At 36.8% G+C, this 21,418-nt stretch overlaps 1 protein-coding gene across 1 annotated transcript in view; it reads left to right on the top strand.

Moving 5' to 3' along the window:
- The window catches only part of TPO (thyroid peroxidase), a 45,489-nt gene extending 24,434 nt beyond the window's left edge, over window positions 1-21,055 (top strand). The window contains 7 exon segments of the mRNA XM_074933536.1: window positions 2,278-2,793; window positions 9,811-10,069; window positions 10,586-10,756; window positions 12,265-12,502; window positions 16,229-16,437; window positions 16,945-17,115; window positions 20,895-21,055. Coding sequence (XP_074789637.1) covers window positions 2,278-2,793; window positions 9,811-10,069; window positions 10,586-10,756; window positions 12,265-12,502; window positions 16,229-16,437; window positions 16,945-17,115; window positions 20,895-21,055 — 1,725 coding nt within the window.
- Window positions 21,056-21,418: the final 363 nt, after the last annotated feature.

Below are 21,418 nucleotides of genomic sequence, written 5' to 3'. Positions count from 1 at the left end.
GGTTCTGCCAGCCCCTTAATGTTCAGTACTGCTGTTTTTCTCCACTGGAGCACAGAACAGTTTGAATTGAAGTTGCAAAGATAGTTAACCAAAGATTATTCAGTATGAACTTCATTCACTGTTGATGTGTTTTGTTGTGAGCCTCGCTGTTTAACAACTTCAAGGCAGCTCATAATTTTTTCCCAGTGATACCTGAATTCTTCCAGGCTTTCCTGATAGCTAGAAGCAGGAGGCACTCAAACACATACAATGTTGTCGCTGACAAGTTCGGGTATTTGTAGTATGAGATGAGTTTTTTGCTTACATTACCAGCTGAAGGAAAAAAAGAAGTCACACTAAGAGGAAGAAACTTAATAATAAAGACAAATACTAAATAGAAAACCCAAGTCAAAGAAATTACTGCTTTCAGCAATCAGTGAAAGAAAGAAAAAGGGAAAGAAATTACATATTTCCTTTAAAAATAACCCACTTCTATTTGTTAAAACCTAGGTAGTGAAGAAATATTGGTAGAATTTCCTTACCAAACAAAACTTGAAAAACAAATTAAACTTTTTTTTAACTTAAATGCTTTATTGATACCAATCCATACTGACATGAATTCTCAGTAGTAAGAAAATTTTTCTTGATATAATAAATGAAGTGATGATGTTATTATATGAAGCTCTTGAATTCCATTCCAACGTTGCCTTGTTACTTTTAACTCCAATTGAATGGCTATTCTCAATTCACAGACCAATCTCTGTATTATTAGAAGAATGAAGAAAAATTACATAATTTTCTGTAATATCCACAGTATTCACTGTCTTCTGCCACAGAGTTTTGAAAAATGAAAAGCAAGAAGGTAGACTAAGAATAAGAGGGGTTAGCTCAGGTGTCTGTACAAAACATTTGTTTACTCTTAGTCAGATTTTTGAAGATTTTTTTTTTCTGGGATATTTCAGCAGCTTTAGTGTCATCTGTACCAACTTCATGTTGATCAATTGATGAGAAAACCCTACATTTATATTCCCTCAAACTCATACTCCATGATTGGTATAACATTTTTTATTGAGGTTAATCTTTTTAAAACTCTTGGAACTGACAGGCTGTTATGGCTCATTGATGGTGCACAATATAGTACTGTTAGAATTTGGAAATAATGTACTTTTCAGGAAAAGAGAGTTTGCAAATCCAAATCTGTGTTAGACAACACAGAGAGATTTTAATAATTTTGAAACATGGCAGTTTTTGTTTTAGGGTTGAACTCTATTCTTTGGAATAGACTTGATGGTCTGAGCTTTCCTCTTGGATATCCTACAGTGTGAATAAATTATTTCTCCCTCTTTCTTTCTCTCCTCCTCCAACCTCTCTGCAACCTTCCCATATCTGTTAAGTTATTCACATACCATTTTCAGTGTTCTCCTGTAACAAAACTTCTACCTGTCTGGTTTGGGCTGTATTCTCTGCTAATACTCTTACCTATACCCCATCTCATTTGATAATCCCACATGCCTCTCTCACACCCTTTACTTATATTTGGAACAGCTGGCTAAGCGATGGGCTGGCTCAGATATCCATGCTGACTAGCACACAAATGCTGGATCACCATTTGACCTCAGTCTCTTGGCTGTGTGTGGGTCAAACCGGTAAAGGACTGGGAAGTCTTTCATTTGGCAAAGGCTGTGTGCAACCTTTGCTTTTTACAAAGATAGTCAGGATTTAATACTTCTAAGACACCTGTTGCTGTAAAATAAGGTGAAAGAAGCACGGGGGGGGACTGGCAGAAAACAGAGTGAATAATTACATATGCCTTTTTTAGTTAGGAAACTAGATTAGAATTAAGTATTGAAACAAAGCTTTTATAGTGTGCTACAGACATTGAAACTCTTCATTATGTTTTTATGTATACATGTAATGCTGCTGTTTCACTTGGGTTCAGTAGAACATAATTTGACCAGATGTTCACATTGTCACTGGTACGTTTCGTGACAAATTTTGATTGTGAAACCAGGCTCATGTAGGTGTAGCACTTTACATCAGTAGCTTGCTCTTATGACAGAATAAAGATTTGGGGTTTTATTTCTGTCTTTGCTTAAAAAGGGTTGAATCATCTCTGCTTAAATCTGAAGGAAAGCAATCTCTACAGCTTTAGAATATGTCACTCCATTAGATGTGACTGGAACAACTGAAAACTGAGACAGAGGATGGAAATATTTACACAGACGTGTAAATTCAACATGCACAGCTGTCATCTTCACCTCAGAAAATACCCTTTTCTTTTTTTTTTTTTTTATGCAGGTAACCACCAATGATACATTATCCAGAGGGGTGGATTGTCTTCCCTTCTACCGTTCATCTCCTGCATGTGGCACTGGTGATCATGGTATTCTCTTTGGAAACCTAACAACACTACATCCAAGACAACAGATCAATGGCTTAACTTCTTTTCTTGATGCTTCTACCGTCTATGGCAGTACCCCTGCCATCGAAAACAAACTGAGGAATTTAACAAGCAAAGAAGGCCTTCTTAGAGTAAATGTTAAATGTTATGATAACCATCGGGAATACCTGCCCTTTACAGACCAGATCCCATCACCTTGTGCACAAGACCCGAACGCAAGTGAAGGTGAGAGGATTGAATGCTTTATGGCTGGAGACAGCCGATCCAGCGAGGTCACATCTCTGACAGCTATGCACACGCTGTGGCTGAGAGAGCACAACCGCCTGGCCAGAGCCCTCAAAAACATCAACAGCCACTGGAACGCTGAGACAGTCTACCAAGAAGCACGAAAAATTGTCGGTGCTCTGCATCAGGTTGGCTGCCTATTTGTTTATCTACACATTGCAGTGAATATATTAGAACAGAATTGATCACAGAACTTCAAATATGTTTCTGTGAGTGGCTTTTGAGATCACGTTACCCTTTCTTTGCCACCTATTTCTGATTTGGCATGTTTAAAGTTTGTTCCATTTTCCTCTTTCCTAAATGCAATGTCCTGGTCCTTAGTTTGTCCAGACTCCTCAGTGCCCTGGTTTTCATAGCATTTTCTACTCTGCTACATCTTTCTACCAGCTTCTCTGGTGTCAATTTTATCTATTGAAGCAGTCTTTTCAGATACATTTCTTTGTAGGTTTTTTTGGTAAAGGAAACAATTAAAAAGTAATGTCTCTGTATTTACACAGTGTTCGAAATGCTTACTTTCTCAGAGGTATTACATGAATTAATAACTTCCCTGTGTAAAAATGCCTGTGAAGTTCTCAATGAAGCATTAATGTATAAACTTCAAGGGCTACTCTTGATAGGAGATAGCAGGAGAAATACACATGGTAAAATACAGAAGAGTCCATAAGAATATTTATCTTACAACTGAGAATAAGAAAACCTATTTCTACTCAGCATTTTCCTTTTCCTTTCTCTCTTTTTTTTTTTTTTTTTCCCTTTTTCACACACCAAAAGCGGCACTTTTACTGGCACTCACATGAGCGTGAATGGCACGGATGGCCTGACCCATGTTCTCAGTGGCTTCTGCGAACTGAAGCCTATTAGTGAAGTATGCACACAAGCAATGTGGAACTCTCCTGGACAGCACTGCATAGTGGCTGGTCCCAGAGCTGGTCTGACTCCTGATGCCTGGATCCACAAGCCCCTGAGGCTCAGGGTCTCTCTCAATGTCTTTGCAGGTCCTCAAGTTTCTTATGCTGGTCTGGCTGGAAACTCACCAGTGATCACACACACACACACTCAGAATAGAGAGTGCACCCACAAAGGGGGAAGTTGGAAATAGGATTTCAGAGTATAGCTTAAACTGCAGAGATCAAGCACAGGGCTCAGTCAGATAAGCTGGTCAGCTAACTACACACTCAGACAACCCCTTTTATCCCCTTTTCCCTCTATTTTCCCATTCTTGTTCCTCCCCTGTCCACCTTACCCCACTCCCTTTTCCCACCTTTAGTCCTTTCCCTGAGTACCCCATAGTGTTTCACACATTCCCACAATTCCCTTAAAACGTCACAAATTCTTACACAGATCCCACAAGTCATCTCCTTCTTGCACCCCACAACGACTCCTACCCCTGCAGGCAACAGCCCCTTTAGCTTGTGTGACGTTTGGGGGACAGATTCTTTTGTTGGCTCATCTTGGTGTGTTTCACACCCAGGCTCAGAGTCTGGCCACTCTCTCTGGTGGCTTTGGGGAATGGACAATCCTGTGAGCACCTCTTCGATGGTCTGGTTGCTCAGGCTGCTCTGCCTGACATTGCTCCTTCAAGCCCCACCAGGGCCTTTGCATTTGTGGAGACTCACCTTTAATCGGACAACCTACAACACAGCGAGTCAGTCTGTCTGTTACAATCCATAATACTGGGTGAGCAATATCATGACCAGAATAACCTGAAGGCTAGGGGACTTTCCCATGCTTTATGATTCTTGCAGACAGATTCTTTTAATTCAAAAAGGAGACTCTTTTCAAGATAAATTGGGGAAGGAAGGAGGAAAATATCACTATTCTGATAAAATGCTTTTCCTTTCTTCTGCCAAAATTTTTAGTCAGCAGAATATGCAGAATGTTTCCTTTAAGAAACTACCTGCATTCTTTGGTGTGTTGTTATTCGCACTTGCAGCCAGATAACGTCAGAAAAGTAACATACTTCATTTAATTGTATTTAAGTCAGTCCTTTTGAAAAGTTTGGGGTTTTTTTAATATATATATTTTGTTTACATTAACCATGTCAGCTCCTCTGCTGTAAATGCGATGTTTGCATTAAAATAATGGCATTGACAGGTCAGAACTTGTTCTTAATACTTGTTAGAAGAAAAGTGCAAATCCAAAAGTAGGCCTCTGTGCGTTCATGCACTTCTGATTTATGTCCACTAGCATTATGACCTGAAAGAAAACACTTTGTGCAAGGTAATATGCTGCATGAATCTAGGCTACTCATTATCTCTGCCAGTATCACAGACTAATGAGATTTGCCTATGGCTCATTAGAAAAGTGTTTGAGTTATATCTAGCTGGTTTAGAGACATTCATTCAAGTGAGATAATTAGAGTATCTCTACTAATGTGGTATGCTAACCAGCACATTAATGACAGCTCTAGTTGAAGTTACCTTGAGATTTCTTCTCTAAAATTTTGGTTTAGTTGCCACACATTTCTAAAATTACCTCTTTTTGTAATGAATATTTTCAAGCATAATTTTTGCCTGTGGGTGTGTAATTATAGAGAATTGAACAAAAAGCCTTCCTTTCTTTCTAGAATAAGAAGAATGGAAAAAAAAATCTCTAAACTGTACTTTTCCTCCTGGATGCCTTTTCGGCAGCATAAATATCCCTAGTGACAAGCATTTAATAATAGAAACTTAACATAGAAAATTAACATACATAGAAAATTAACGTAATAGAAAATTAACAATCATAATGATTGCTCGTTGATTTCCTGGACAAAACAAATTCTTTTTGCTTCATTGTAGACATGTTTCACTGATAAGTAGTATATAAGCCACAGCAGTGGTTAAACTCTTCCCTTGTATTTTAAGGGATGACACATGCTTAATGCTAAAGCATTAACACTGCAGTATGCAGTGGTAAAAATACATACCCTGATTTACCTAGTGTTTTGTGCAAAAAGACATTTTTTCGTTGTCATTTACTAACTGAAATGAAGCTTGTTTTGTTTATTCCTGTTTTGACCTGAGAAACAGGATAAGGAGAATTAGGATTCCTCCTTCTAAGCTATTTGAAGGAAAAATTGTTTTCTTTAAACAAAAAGTGTAGACAAAACAACAACACAAAAAAAGTTCAATTATGCAACTGCTATACTCTTAACATTACTATTTCATAGGTACATGATTTGCAGGATGAAATTGCATGCACATGTGCTGTTCCTTCCAGAGATGGTTTCTCCTGATGTTCTATTTGGATTGTGAAAGCTGGATGATGTGGCACTAGTCAGAGTGAAGCAGGATTTTTACTGATCAATCTAAATCAATTTCTCTTTTGATTTATTACAGTATCAGAGAACCATCTCTGAATTAATGGTGTTACTGCCAGTTGATCCCATCTGTAGCTGACAACTGCCTTTAGTTTTCAGTGTGTATATAGGTGGCTTTTCCAGTTCCTTCTACATCTGCTTGTGTTCTCTGAGCATCTTGCATCCCTACCTCTCTGCCACGATATGAGGCATGGGTTGAAGGTGGGTCTCTTCTGAGACTGATGTACTTTAATTACAATTATTGGGTTCAACATGGCTAACTTGAATTAAATTTGTTTGTGAAATTAGTTAATTAGATAACTCCTCTCAGAGCTTAAACTCTATGAAATTATAAAGGATAAAGAGATAAATAATAGATTTTATATAAGAGTATGTTGCACACTGTCATAACTCATGTTTACAGAGTATAGTTCAGACTATTAACAGAGCTATAGTGATGTGTTTGGTTTTTATTAAAAATTGAACTCCCATACAATCACCCTTTACATAGAAGTTATCACCCTTTACATAGAAGTTTAGGACTTCAGTATCATCTGCAAATCCTTTAGTATTTACAGTGACACCTTTAAACCAACTGTGCATAACACTTCAATAAATTAAACATCATGGCTGTCTCTGGCTCTTCTCTATTATTTCTACAATCTTTCCCAAGTGCAGGAGCTTCACTTAATTGGCTCTTATTTATCTCATTGAGATACTATTCCTTTGCAGTTACCTCTGGCCAATGGTAAAGACAAGTTGCACTTCTGGTCTTACTTATTTTTATGATAATTCACAGATTTTTATATTCTCTCTTCAAGCCTGTTTTTTTTTTATTTTCCTTTTCCATCCATTACGTCCCATTCACACCTGCTTTAGAAAATACAGAAGCAGTTTTGGCAAGGAAACTGCTGAACCTTATGAGAAGTAATATGAATTTCTGTATCTTTTGCAACTAATTTGATATAATTTTTAACATGAACAAAAATTTGTCAGAAATAATCTGAAATTATGTAACCTATTTTCAAATATTTCAAGTATTTAATGAATTTTGCTGATGGTTGCCCAGCCTGGAGGCAAACCCATACAGGATGCTTGCTGAATTCATAAGGACACTTGGGAACCCCAGTTGTAATCCTGCCTTCTAAATGAGGGAAGTTGCCTTTCATACTAAGTCTGTTTAACTTGGAGTATTACTGTGCTTGCGGGTCAGGATTCAGTTACTTTTCTATAAACAGTGTACATGTGATTCATAATATGATGTAAAATCTGTACAAAGCCATTTCTGACAATGTTGTAATCACTCAAAGATTCTGTCTCTGTCTGGATACTTACCAAACATTTGGTTGAACTACTAAGAAATCAGAATTTTATTTTCTCTGATATGACTAAATGAATAATATTTAAGTACTCTATTACTCTGTTACTATCTGGTCATATAGACTACTCAGAAGTCATCTGAACATTGAGCATATGGGCTTCTGTTTAAAAGACAGTGTCTATTCGTCATCATTTTTCCCTGAATTATGCTGTTGAAACAGTGACTGCAATGAAACAGTAGAAATATTGACATTATTAATTAGAATGAATTTCTTCATGAGGCTTCTATAGAGCTTGGAGTTGATGCTATGAGATGTTGAATGTATCCTAAGAGAAGCTTGGATTACCACTAATCACAAAGATGTCACAAGGAATTGACACCACCCAGTACCTTGCAGGTTCAGACTCATTATATCCACATAAATCATTTATGCTGCTGCGGGCTCCTGAAACTTATTATTCATAAATAGACTCAAAGTAAGTCATAAAGGGTAGAGCAGTTCATTATACTTGTTTGCAATTTCTTTTCCAACTAGTCCCTCTCTGGCTCTGCTTTTATTGACATATATTTAGACAAGCATGTTCTTTTGTTTCCACGGGAGGATCTTAGTTGTTGAAGGAACACTTTATTGAAAGAAAGTATTATGCTATTTTATGCCAAATATGAAAAGAAATAAACCTCTCAAATCATTCTCTCAGAGCAGGGAGTGCATGCAAAAGAATTTTAACAAAAATAATTTTGATGTTTGTCAGCTCTTTACACCTTCCTTAAAACTTAGATATGTCATTTATGAGAACTTGTAGTGAGCCTCTCCTTGACTTCATACAGACAAATCCAGGCAAGGTACATTCAGAGACCGTACAAATACTGGATGCTACTTTAGATGTAGTTCTTGTCAGATTGCAGATTCTCTCTGGCAGTATCATCTTCTGCTGTATTAGTAACATCATCTTAATCTATATCGTCTAAAAATCACCTCTACTTGATGGAGCATCATTTAGCCATTGGAAGTTTCCATTAAAGAAGCTTCTCCTAGCTCAAATCAAGCATAAGGTATCTTTTTTACCCTCGGCCTTGTAATTTTCATGTCTTGAAACAGCAACCTCTCTTCCCCCACAAAGGAAACAAGAAATGAAGATCTTGCCTCTGGAACAAATGAAAAATCTGAATTGCCCTTTACTTCAGGGAATCGGGCCTTTATGAGAAGCATAGCTTGGGATTTCATTTACAATGAGCCGAAAACTTGCACTCATATCATGATGTTTGTGTCCATGGCTAACACAGTCCTATTTAAAATCTTTGCTTTTGAAAACTAACTCTAAATCTAAAATTAGAAAGAACTGTTGTCTTGCAAAACCTCTGTGAATGTAGCAAAAAGGTTAACTTCTCAAATGACAGTGTCAGTAGTCATTTCTAGCAATTATTTTATTTTATTTATATGCTGTATTAAAGGAGCTTTAAAACAAATCCTAACCTATTTTCTTTTAAATATTTTGTTCACTGCATGACATAACCTGGAAACATAAAGAGGTTGTTACCTCCGCCTTCTGAGGAAAGTGAGCAAATTCTGGAGAGTTTTGCTTGTCTTTGTGCTGTGCCAAAAATAAAGAGACAAGTTTTTCATAAGGTCATTTTATGCCAACTAGCTTTTCAATATGCGTTATATAAAGCTCAAAGTACATTTGTCTGTATATTTTATTGCACACTATATTGAATCTATAAGGTATTTTATTGAGTTCATTATGCTTCATATTCATCCCATTATGCTTTATTGAGTTCAGCATAATCTTTCACCTATAATGCATTTTCATTTTATTTGGTACATTAGATCTTTTTCCTCTTTTTTTTTTTTTTTTGGTCATGATTACTCATATGCTTTTTTCATGCAACTATAATACTATTACTTTATAAAAGCATTTGACAGGAGGTGTTTATCAGCATTTTCATTTATGAAGTGTGTTTTTCAGGAGTCTATAAATTCACTTGAGTTTAGCATAAAATGTCTACCAAGGGATTCTGGGCACCAGTATTTCAAAGCCTGGTCATTTCAAATATTTAGTAAAGAGGATTTGTGTCAAAAATATATGTCTGAAAATATGATCTGTTCTTATCAACAATCATTCTTGAAAGATTTTACAGTATTTCATGCTTTGATTGCCATTTTTAAGGGCATTATAATTTCCAACATCACAATAAAGGCTTTAAATCTCAGTGCACCTCCTGTGAGCTGGATTACCCCTGTGGATTGTAAGTGAGCAACACTGGTAATCTCTGCTCAGGAGGCTTTGGTCTAGCATTTATGGTAGGAGCTAACAGGGGCCTGACTGCTGCACTATACTGAGCTGTGCCACTGATTTCTTTCTGGCCATCTGTCTTCTCACTGCAAAAATAAGACCGATATTGTTTATCAGCTAATACTGCTTTTAGTTGTGCCAAATGCTTGGGCACAGATGAGTGAAGAAAAAGGCATTTAGCACCTGGGAATCATTACTATTCATCTATAACAACACTGAATGTTAAATTTTTCTTCTTTTTTTCTTTCAGATTATTACTTTAAGAGATTACATTCCCAAAGTCATTGGTCCAGATGCTTTTAATCTGTATATTGGCATCTATACTGGTTATGATCCCACAATGAATCCTACAGTTTCTAATGTATTTTCAACAGCTGCTTTTCGTTTTGGTCATGCAACAATCCAACCAATAGTAAGGCGATTGAATTCACAGTATTTAGATGATCCTGAACTCCCAAATCTTCATTTGCATGAAGTTTTCTTTAGTCCTTGGAGGCTCACTAAAGAAGGTATGGTTTTGTTTAAACTGTTCGGGATTTTTCCAGAATATTGTAAATTTTTTTCAAAGTTACTTATCTTGAATTAGAAATAGGAACATTTATTTAATTACATCACTGATTTAAGTTGTTGAACAGGTTCTAGAGCACTAACATGAACTGCAATGATTATTCTGAGCTAAATAGTTGTCTGAATCAGAGAAAAATTACTCTCCAGATTAAGCCAGTCTGGTAGATTGACAATAGTCTGATGACTGATGATGAAAATATTGTCTATCTGTTTTTGTGGATAAAGATTTTATTACCTTTCAAATTTTCTTACACCTGAAGAAGGAGATGGGACATTTTCATAGCACTATTAATTCTCTTTCAACCAGAAGGAGACTTTTTTATGTGTTTGAATGTAAAAGACTATGTGACCAATGTTTAAAAAACATAGAAACTTACATGCATTCACATTTGTTAAGAAAGTTATAATGCTCTATTATATATATATGCTCTAACATTATATTATTTTTGCGTTTAAAGGAGGCTTGGATCCATTACTAAGGGGTCTTCTAGCACATTCAGCAAAACTGCAAGTGCAAGATCAGCTGCTGAATGAGGAGTTAACAGAAAAACTGTTTGTGTTGTCCAATAATGGGTCACTTGATTTATCATCATTAAATTTACAGCGTGGTCGTGATCATGGACTCCCAGGTCTATTGATTTTTCTTGGATTTTTTTCCAGGTGGTTACTGAAATATAACTGCTTATATCTGAGATGTAACCGTAAGCTTTTAAGTAATGGGTTTTGTAATGAGAAAAGTAACTTAAGTCTCTTTTAAAATATAAGTTGCTAATATTTTTAAATTTTGTGGAAACAAAATATTCCACAGCATCTGAAATTAAAATAATCTTTTAAATCTGGAATCTAGAACGACAGTGCTAGCGAGTGGATCTTGGTGTGCTCAGTGTAGGCAACTGCAGATCGTTCTTGCTGAAACCAGCTTCAGAGAATCAGGGTTTCTGCCTGCAGCAGCTACTTGCCATTGGCACACTGCCCCCAACCTGTGGGACAGGTCAATTTAGACAAAACCTCATTGGGTCTACTGACCATAGAAGATGTCTCTAGGAGTGGTATAGAGATTTAGTTAGGTGTACACCTCATTTTGTGAAATATTATTCATTTGTGCCTGGTTTTTGTACTATGTTTCTTACTTCAGTCAGCCCAGGGTAAGATTGAACTAACAGTCAAGAAGCATTAGCCCATCAGGCCATGGGTGTACTGGCTTAGAGGAACACTGCTGAGGCTTAGTTCAGTTAGACTATATCAGCTGTTAAAAAATACAGTAGATTCCCAGTTCTGTGTAAGAACCTCTTACAAGTATGTCACAGCTTCTGAGAGCAGGGGAAGCAATCCTCAGCATGGCAGAGAGGGCCTCTTTATTTTCTAAATCTAAAACCCCCTTCCTGAGTAGATCATTTGTCTACATGACTAAGGAACCAACATGGCTGACTTTCTAAGCTCTGATCCTAATGTTCTACCCATGGAGGTGGGACTGATTGATTGTCAAACAGCATTTTGTCTCTAAGTGACAACCATCTCCATTTCTCCTGTGCAACTCTGCAACTAGGAATACACAAGTCATTCACCCTGGACAGTAGAAATGACATTTGGCTCTGGCTTGGAGTTTAAAACTCTCAGCTACCCAAGGCTAGAAATGGGGGTTTGATCTTTCACCAGAAATTAAAGTTTTTCTGGGAGGTGGGGGAGATTAATTCTAGTGATGTAAAAGAATGTAAAAGAAATATATTTTCCAGAGATCTGGACATGTGCCCTAGGGCACTTTCCTTAGTTACTAACTTCATCCAGGTCACTCCTCACCCACTCTTCATCTAACTCCTGTATTCCTAGTATGGAAATCTCAAGACACAGTGCATGCTCCTAATATCTATTATCGTGTTTTCATTGCCTAAATATGGGTCAATTGTTTTAAACCTTTGTTTTCCTTCATGAAAGTGATGTACCAATTGCATATCCTGTAGTTTCAGATGCTGCCATCATTTCCTTCGTCAGTTTAACCAGTAATAATAGGCATATTTTTAGACATCACTGTCTATGACTATGATGAAGGTTGTCAGAATCCAGTGCTTATAAATTTATTCATTTCATATATCATGCTTAACAGTCAAGTCTAATCTTCCTTTGAATATAATATTTACAGGTTATAATGACTGGCGAGAATTCTGTGGTTTACCAAAACTGGAAACTCACACTGACCTGAACACAGTAATAACCAATCACAAGGTCACTGAAAAAATCATGGAATTGTACCATAATCCTAGCAATATTGATGTCTGGCTTGGTGGTCTGGTAGAAGACTTTCTTCCAGGTGCTAGAACTGGTCCTCTGTTTGCGTGTATAATTGGAAAGCAAATGAAAGCACTAAGGGATGGTGACCGGTGAGTTTATTCATGCTGTTGAATCATTTATGAAAAAAAACAGAAGCAATGGAGATTTTGCAGTGAGTGAGGATATTTCCCAGAACATAAGACAATATAGCACTTAAATATGCTTTAAACAAATTGTTCCCCGCCACTTCCATGTTTTTATCTTAGGTCCTTCATTGGGTGAGCTTCTCCTTTTTCTTCCTTGGTCTGTATATAGTCTCAATTCCAGATGAGATCCATCCACATGGACATTGGTTCTATGGAACTGAGATGTCCCACTTCGCACTCCTGGTGGAAATGCACAGTGCCACCAGAAGTTATCTGTGGCAGGGGCAGCTAATTTTTGTGTGGATGGATGTAGTACTGTGCAGGCTTTAACTATTTGGTCCTTCAAGGGCTGCACTGGGCTCAGGAACTGGAAGAACCTTGATATTATCCGTGGCAACCACAGCAAACTCAGATGGGATAGGCAAAGAGCTGTAGTTCAGGCTTCCTAGAGGGGGTAAAAAAACCACCATGTACATGGTCCTATGTGAACTGGAACTGCAGAGTGTTCCCAGAATTGCTTTGTTGGAAACAGCATAGAATGTCCCTTCACCCAAACTTGTACAACTGCCACCAGGATCTTCTGTTAGTACAACCCTCCACACCAGGAAGATAGGAGAAATACAGGTCACAAAGGGGTGCAAGATGCAGTTCATATCTTGCTTCTTCTCCTGAAGCAATTATAAAACCAACCTTTTTTTCATTTCCATCATGTACTTGTGACAGTAATTTTGAATCTCATGAGAAGACTAATTTTAAACTGCTCACACCATGCTAGCAGTGGTGTTTTAAGTACATCTGGTCCTTAGATTTACCTTTAAGCTCCTCTCATACTGTTGTGGAAAGAAACCATTATGTAAATAAGCATCCAAGGCAGAATTTATATCTGAACTTTAAAAAATGTTAATTAATTAGCTCACAGGAAAAAGCAGTGTTAATCATAAAGGTGGTATCTTATTAGCATAAACTGCATAGACAGCAAACATTCCACTCAGCTGTGTTAAAAATGTGGTTGAAAGTCCTTTGAGTTGTGCAGGCATACTTGACCCTATCTGGAGAAGGATAATCTGTTGAGGTCCTTCCAGCCTTGTTTCCATTGTTCAGTGCCTTACAATACTACTTATTATTCAGTGTCTTACGATACCACTAGCATTAATTAAACTTAAGCATAATTTAATATGTTAACTCCAAATTGAGAAAAAAAGAGTTCTAGTAATGAAAGAATTCCCCAAGTTTCTGCCACAAGTTTGTCTGCTAACTAAATGTATAATGGTATTCTGTCATTAATACTAAAGGAAGTGTGTAACATGTTATAGTTGTCACACAATAAGAATGTAAAAATCATTGCAGTGCCTTGTCAGATAAGAGTATCTGCACCAGTAGCACTACATGCTTACTAGATACCCTAACTGACATGTCAGTAAGTGGGGATTTCAAAACATCTAACATATTTATTTGAGTTCAGAAATCAGGACTAAGTGGAATTTTTGACTGACTAAACTCCATTCTGATAGCCTTAAAATCTTTTGTCTGACAAAACATGAAGGGATTTCTTTTTCCAATTTACTAAACTCAGGCATTGTCTTAACCTCAGCCAAATCACCTGGAACAAATTGTTTCTGTTCCATCAACCTCGACTTTCTTTTTCCATCTCCCTACTTTGAATCTTTTTGTGATGTCAGGATTTGCAATAGTTGGGCAAAAATTCTAAAGCTGACTTTGTCATTCTTTTCATAGGGGGCCTTGCACCCTTGCACCTCTTTTTTTTTGTTTTCTTTTTTTTTTTCCCTTTCTTTTTTTACTCCAATCCTGCAAAATTCACCTGTAAAATTTTGGTCAATTTATACAGATCAATTGGAGCAATTTTCTTATAGTCAACACCTATCTGCTGAATAGATAAAAAAAATTTTTCTGCTCAAGTCTTCTCAGCATTGTATATAAAACTGAGTTTTGCGATGAAAGTAGAATAGGTTTTAATGTACATGAAAAAGGAAATGACAGGTGTAGGAGAGCTGAGTGGAGCAAAGTCTTTGATGGCTTTGGTTATGGGAAGGGGCCTGGGAATGGACATTGAGGTTTCAGGATGTTCTGAGAATTTTGGGGATAATGTGCAGGTGAGGGGTAGGAGGAAAGCATCTTTCTTTTTTTGTCTCTCCAGCCCCTTCATCTCTCTTCCTTTTGTCACAGTGCTGCTGAGGTGTGGGACATTCACTCCATCCCTAGTCCTGTAGATTACCTCCCCCTCCAATATATGCAAACTGGGACAGATTTCTTCCCAAATTGTCCTGCTGTAGGTAACTATATACCTACAAATAAAGTCAGTTTTCCAGAATTTCACATGCACTTACCCTATTTAAACAATACAGTCCTGTAGGCAGCAGGGTCCCATTTGTGCTGAAAAGCCACCCCCGTGGCACACTAGCAGCCCTCATTTTCCCCAGAACACAAACAGGACTATCAGACCTTATTTTCATGGTACTGTTTCAGGTGGCTCATAAAAACCCTAACACAGTGCATACGTACCAGGTTTACGCAGGGTCCAGTCAATGTTGCTGTTCCCTTCTGATCAGAAAAATGTAAACACAAAAACCACAGACTTTTCTGGAAACCCCAGCCTTGTTCCCCCAGTATTATGAAAGCCCAGGTCCTGTGTTAAACCTGAGGTCAATTTGTATAGTGTGATCACATTCGTACTCTACTGCTAATGATCCTGAGACGTGTTACCACAAATCCTGGCCATCATTTGGGAAAATCCTAATTGGCCTGAGTATCACAGGGAAATATCTTAGCAGTTTAGCAGTGCTTAACACTTTAATATACTAATGCAGATGTGCTATCAAACTATCCAGAAATATTTTTTTGACATTCATGACATCTTTATGTACAAAATTTTTATCTCTTCTTCTTTTTCTTTCTAACTTTAAACACACATACATGTGTGTGCATATTTTATATATATATGTATATAATCTAACAGTTACACCTTTGTAGCACCAACTGGTTCTTCTGTTCTGGTACAGCACTCCCAATCCAAGAAAATGAAAAAAGCAGCTCTTTTCTGTTCCAGACAGTCCTCTTAGCTTACTTTTTCATATGATCAAAAGCACAATTACTTTCTTTATCTGCATATCTAGAGCTTTCTTCACAAATTAAGAACTCCGTGTTACAGAGGAGCATTCAGCAATACCTGTTTTCATAGCAACCATTCAGCAATGGCAAGCAGAATTCAAAAGCTGTGGTATGGGGAAATCTATTATGGCTACTCCTGTAATTCTCCTGTAATTTATGCTTGAAAGAATTTATGACTTCACAGTGAATACTGGTGTGCATAAGATTAAGCATCCAGTTCAAACAAATTAGATCCCAGTTCAAACAAATGAGTTCCAAGTTTTTCTCTCAGGACTGTAACTGTTTTTGTGGCCCTTTATCACCAATGAAAAGCAATTCTGCAAACATGAATAATTAATAGTTTTAACCAGCTTTAACACAACATCTGAGTCAATCAGTACATCAGACTCACACTATCCTTTTCATTACTTTCAAGCTGGGTATATAAGTCTGCAGATCATGGTGTTTACTTTTATTATTACATTTTGCTATAATTCTTATTTTTGGTATTTTACATAAGGTACTATGAAAGTAAGAATAAACAGTGCTCTGAATTTTTTCAGAATGTTTCTATCATCTTTCCAGATTTTGGTGGGAAAATGATAATGTTTTCACAGAAGCTCAAAAGCAAGAACTCAAAAAACACTCATTGTCCCGCGTGATTTGTGACAATACAGGAATTTCTGAAGTGCCGGCAGATGCCTTTCAACTTGGAAAGTTTCCACAGGATTTTATGCATTGTGACAATATATCTGGGATGAATTTAGAAGCTTGGCAAGAATTCTATCAGGGAGGTAATCTGGTAATTACCAATCTTTTCTGATGGGAGGGGAGAGTAATCAGCAGATAGAACACTGACCTTGGTTGAGCAGGCCTTGAGTTACGGGTCTCATGCAGATCTTTCGTCTTTCTACCACATAGAAATGGGATCTAGGTATTCCTCTCCTTCTTTCTCAACTTCCTTTGAAAAAACATAGTGTTTACCAACTTCACTCTGATAACATGAGTGGCTTGTGAGGTATACAGGCATTATGGCAACTGGAGCAGGAGTTCTTTGATAGAAAATACTAAGAACTCTGCAGAACATACTGTTAGAAGATAACACTAAATTTACCAGGATTATACGTCAAACCTGAGGTATTTAATATTTATTCTTGTCCATAAATGAAGAACTAAATTCTGATCATCTTAAAATATGTGAGTAATTTCACTGAAGTTAATTTGTAGCAATAAAAAAGAATAATGTCCATTTGTGAGGGTAAGGTGGTAATTTTTTTAAAAGCTTGTCTTTTTATTTGTAGAGGAAATATGTGGAACACCAAAGAGTGTGGAAAATGGTGATTTTGTATACTGTTCAGAATTTGGAAAATCTACAGTGATTTATTCATGTCGATATGGATTTCAATTACAAGGAGAAGAGCAATTAACATGCACAAGTAAAGGATGGGACTATGAGGCTCCCGTTTGTATAGGTATGAGGTTTTGTTTCTGAATTTTCTAAAACGTAAAGTCCAGCTCATCAGAAATGAACTGCTTTCTCTGCTCTCTTGTAGTCAGCCTTCTGGGTTCATAGGTACAATAGCATGATAACATGAAACTCTTCTTGCTCCAGAATTGCTATCTCAATCTATACCCATCCTGATGAATGAAGTTGATGATAGGAAAATGTCACTAAAAATTGCCTAATTAAGCAAAAACTGAGTCAATTAACAACCAGTAGGGAAAAAAGTGGTGAATCAGAATTATACATTACTTCCTTCTACATTCAACGTAACAGCAAGACAGACAGTTGTCACTTTCCTAGCACTGTTTTAATGGATGCTCTAGATACAAACCGAGCTCAACAACAGTAGTTCATGTCTCATCCCAATAAGCAAAAGTGACAAAGAAAAAAATACCGTGAACAAATGAAATTAAGGAAATTAATTATCACTTCAGTTCCAACCTCTCTTCTCCCAAAAGATTTGCCAGAAGTGAATTACTTCTCCAGATACAAAAGTAGAGCGGGGGAAAAGTCAGGAAAAAGATAGTGCCTTTTGACATTTCACACACATTTTCAGGGGAATACTCTTCTGTTACTTTAATTGTTATTTTATCTTCTCTATTCCTTTTGCCTTATTTTTACTATTGAATAGGACAGGATAGGAATAAAGAATGTAGCAAATATTTTATTACAAGACCTTCACCCTTCACAGTTATAAAGGAGGAATTTGTTCACATTTCAAATGTGTGTGTTTATAATGGTGCACGTCTGTATATATATTTTTTTCTCATATATATATATACACACATACTCAAAATACACAATTTTGAAAGAACATGAGAGAAAATGAAACCTGAAAAGGCCATATTTAGGAATATATTATCTATGGCGGTAAATTAATTTGAATGCAAGTGCTGCAGCTGATCCACAATAAAGTCTGCTTATCAGTATTTCTGTGACAGCAGAATAGAAAGCTATTCATTCTAATTGTATACCTGGTATGGAAAAAGTCAAATGAAATTTGCAGCTCATTCCTTTATTCAAATCCTATTTATCCACTGAATTCCACCCACGTAAATACCATATAAAGAAATAAAGCTGTTAAATGAATTATAATAAAATCTTTTCAATAGATTAATGTTCTGGCAGCAAACTGAATAAATAAGTAATATGAATGAATCATTCCTTGTCCTAGTTTCTTTTAATATGTTCAGTAATGTAAACAAAAGACTGTATATCTGCTATAGGAAAACAAGCTGCTGCATATATTAAATAAGCAATGCCTTTATTAAAAGAAAACCATCAAAACCCACTTATGCAGATGATACTTGAGTTTTACAGTAGAAAGCACTTTGTACCATGCATGTCTGTGCAATGTGTTCCCATTCTTTTAAATGTTCAGCAAATTAGGAATAAGTCAAGCAATATAATGAGGAGGATAGAGCTTAGCATTTCTGCAGATGGTTTCAAAATTATATGCTGTTCTGGAAAAGACAGAGTGGCCTGCTGGCAAAAGGAATCTGAGAGCTGTTAATTCCTGCTTACTAACTTTGGCTTTGACAGATATAATTTCTGTTGATTCAGGAAGTAATTTAGTACTAGACTAAGCTACCTTCCTTTATATTAAATGTTATCTTACTCTTGATAGATAACTCTGTTTACTTTGCTTTAGTAAAGTACTGCTCTCTTTGAGTAGTAAGGTAAGCTGGTAAAATCTGACATGCACTATTTAGTGACAGAAAAACATGTTAGCTAGTTAACAGACAGCATGACTATGGATCTACAAAAGCTGAAACAGCATGTTTAAATTACAGTGGTGGCAAAGCCTGTGCAGGTTTTCCTTCCCAGACAATGATGAAGCTGGTGGAACTTAATCCAAAATGTAGTCTTGAAGGGAGCAATACTTATTCAGGAATCTTTATTCTGAGCAACAGATTATTTTCCAGCTTCAGAGAGGTATGTCCTGGTTTTGGTTGGAATACAGTGAGTTTTTCTTCTTAGTAGCTAGACTAGTGCTGTGTTTTGGATTCAGTATGGGATTTGGTATGAGAAGAATGCTAATAATACACTGATGTTCTTAATTGTTGCTAAGAGATCAAGGAACGTCCAACTCCCCATGTCCTGCCTGTGCACAGGTGTACAACAAACTGGGTGGGAGCATGACCAGAGCACTGGACCCAAATTAGCCAATGAAATATTCCATATCATTTAACATCATGCTCAGTATATGAGGGGTGGCCAGGAAGGAGGAGGTTCTCTCTTGCTTCTGGGATTGTGGTTGCAGAATCTTGGTGTTTCAGGATTGCTAGCAGGGAACGGGCTGCATACAGTCATCAGGCAGAGAACAATCACATTGTGCATTACCCATTTGTACTTTCTATTATTGTTATTGTTTTATTTCATTACAATTATTAAACTGGGTTTATCTCAACCTATGTGTCTCCCTTTACCCTTCCAATTCTGTTCTGTACCCCCCAGGCAGGGGAGGGTGAGTGAGCGGCTGCGTGGTGTTTGGCTGCCAGCTGGGTTCATACCACAACAAGGTGTTATGTGAGTTAGTGTTTCTTAAGAGTTCTCAAGTTTAAGATAATTCTTTGCATGACTAGACTTTTGACTGTCTCAGTTGATGGCTAGTGTTAGACACAGCTACTGCTTTGTATTCAAATTTAAGAAAGGATCAGGCTTGATTGTATTTCCAGTGACAGAACCCCCTAAGTGGTCTGAGAGACAATGCTAAACTAAGTTGGTAAATCATTACTACAGGGACAGTTTCTAATACTGATCAAAAAGAGATACTTAGCCTGAAGTAGCAGATCAAACATTGCAGTAGAGAACAAAAGGAATATAACCAAAAAGAGAACACACTGAAGGCTCAGCTAGTTCCCCACATATGGGCTTGCTGTTCTTCCCAGGACCATGGGTCAGAGACATTGGACAAGCATTATACAGGACCAATGGGAAACTATCTAAACCAGTGATGGACACCTATCTTTAGGCAACTGAATCCAGTCCTGCAAGGAAATATTACACAGAAAGAAAGATTCAGAAATACGGAAAAGACTCCATTCTTACCCTCATTGAGTACTTTCTTTCCTGCACTCCACATGTCTTCCATTTCATCACATAATCAGAATGAGAGAGTGAAAAGTCTTGAATGGCCTCAAGAACAATACGTTTATGTACATGTTCTAATGGATAATTTTTCATCTGTTCATCATTCTGTCAGGATATTGTCATTTCTAGAAACAGCTATCTTTGCAGTGATATCATAGCTTACTGTTATAAATTTTGTAACCAAAGCTAACCTGAATCCTTGGCTTCTCAAAATCATACCTAGAATTGAATAGAACTCTGTCAGTGTTATTATTTTCACTATCTTTATAGAGCACAGTATTGGGAAAACTTTATAGAGGAACTTGAATTCTTAGGACATAAACACATGCAAAAATATCTCTCAGGTTTACAGTTTGCATTTTTGAAAATTCAGCCAATTGTTATTTGTAGATTTTGGCAGATTACCAAAACAACATTTCCTTTTTTTCATCATTTTCATCTTAAAAACAAACAAAAAAAGCAAACCAGAGTGAAACAAACCCCAACTTTGTCTTTTAAACAGTAACAATTGGTATCTTTGGCAGTTATCTATGTGTCACTGAAAGTACACTATACGTTTCATTTATGAATCCTTGTAGAAGGTGTGTATGAGAAGGTAGTAATCCCTCTCTGTAATTTGTAATGAATATTGATCAGTGTGTATTCATTTTGCAGATATCAATGAATGTGAAAATGAAATTAATCCACCATGCTCTCCCTCTGCTAAATGCATTAACACTAAAGGTAGCTATAAATGTCTCCACACTGACCCTTACAAGCTGGCAGAAGATGGAAGAACATGCATTGGTAATGCCTGTGAATCTATTGTCCCTTAAAACTTTCTCTGTGCTATTTTACAATGCTGTAAAAAATCATAAAGTTGAGATTTATTGAAGAGTTGTTAACATACATAAAAAGCCTCTACACAGTCATGGGCATAAAGATACAGTCAGATTCTGTAAAGTAAATGATGGTATTGAATAAATAATACAGACACAGAAGTAAGGTTTTAATTTTCCATTCCTACTATATATAAACTACTATTTCCTGACAGTGCATATGAAGGGGGGATCAAATCTGTCTCAGTTTCTCCCAGTTAGTATCTAAACTCAGCATCTGAATCTTAGCTAAATTCCACCTATTACATTCCAACACTGTTAACCCTTTTAGAGTAAGCATAAATTACTATTTTCTCATTT

The sequence above is a fragment of the Athene noctua genome, chromosome 1 (genome assembly GCF_965140245.1).
Source record: "Athene noctua chromosome 1, bAthNoc1.hap1.1, whole genome shotgun sequence".
In the NCBI taxonomy this organism is placed as follows: domain Eukaryota; kingdom Metazoa; phylum Chordata; class Aves; order Strigiformes; family Strigidae; genus Athene; species Athene noctua.
Note: the sequence above shows the minus strand (reverse complement) of the source record. Positions and strands in the feature narration are given on the sequence as shown.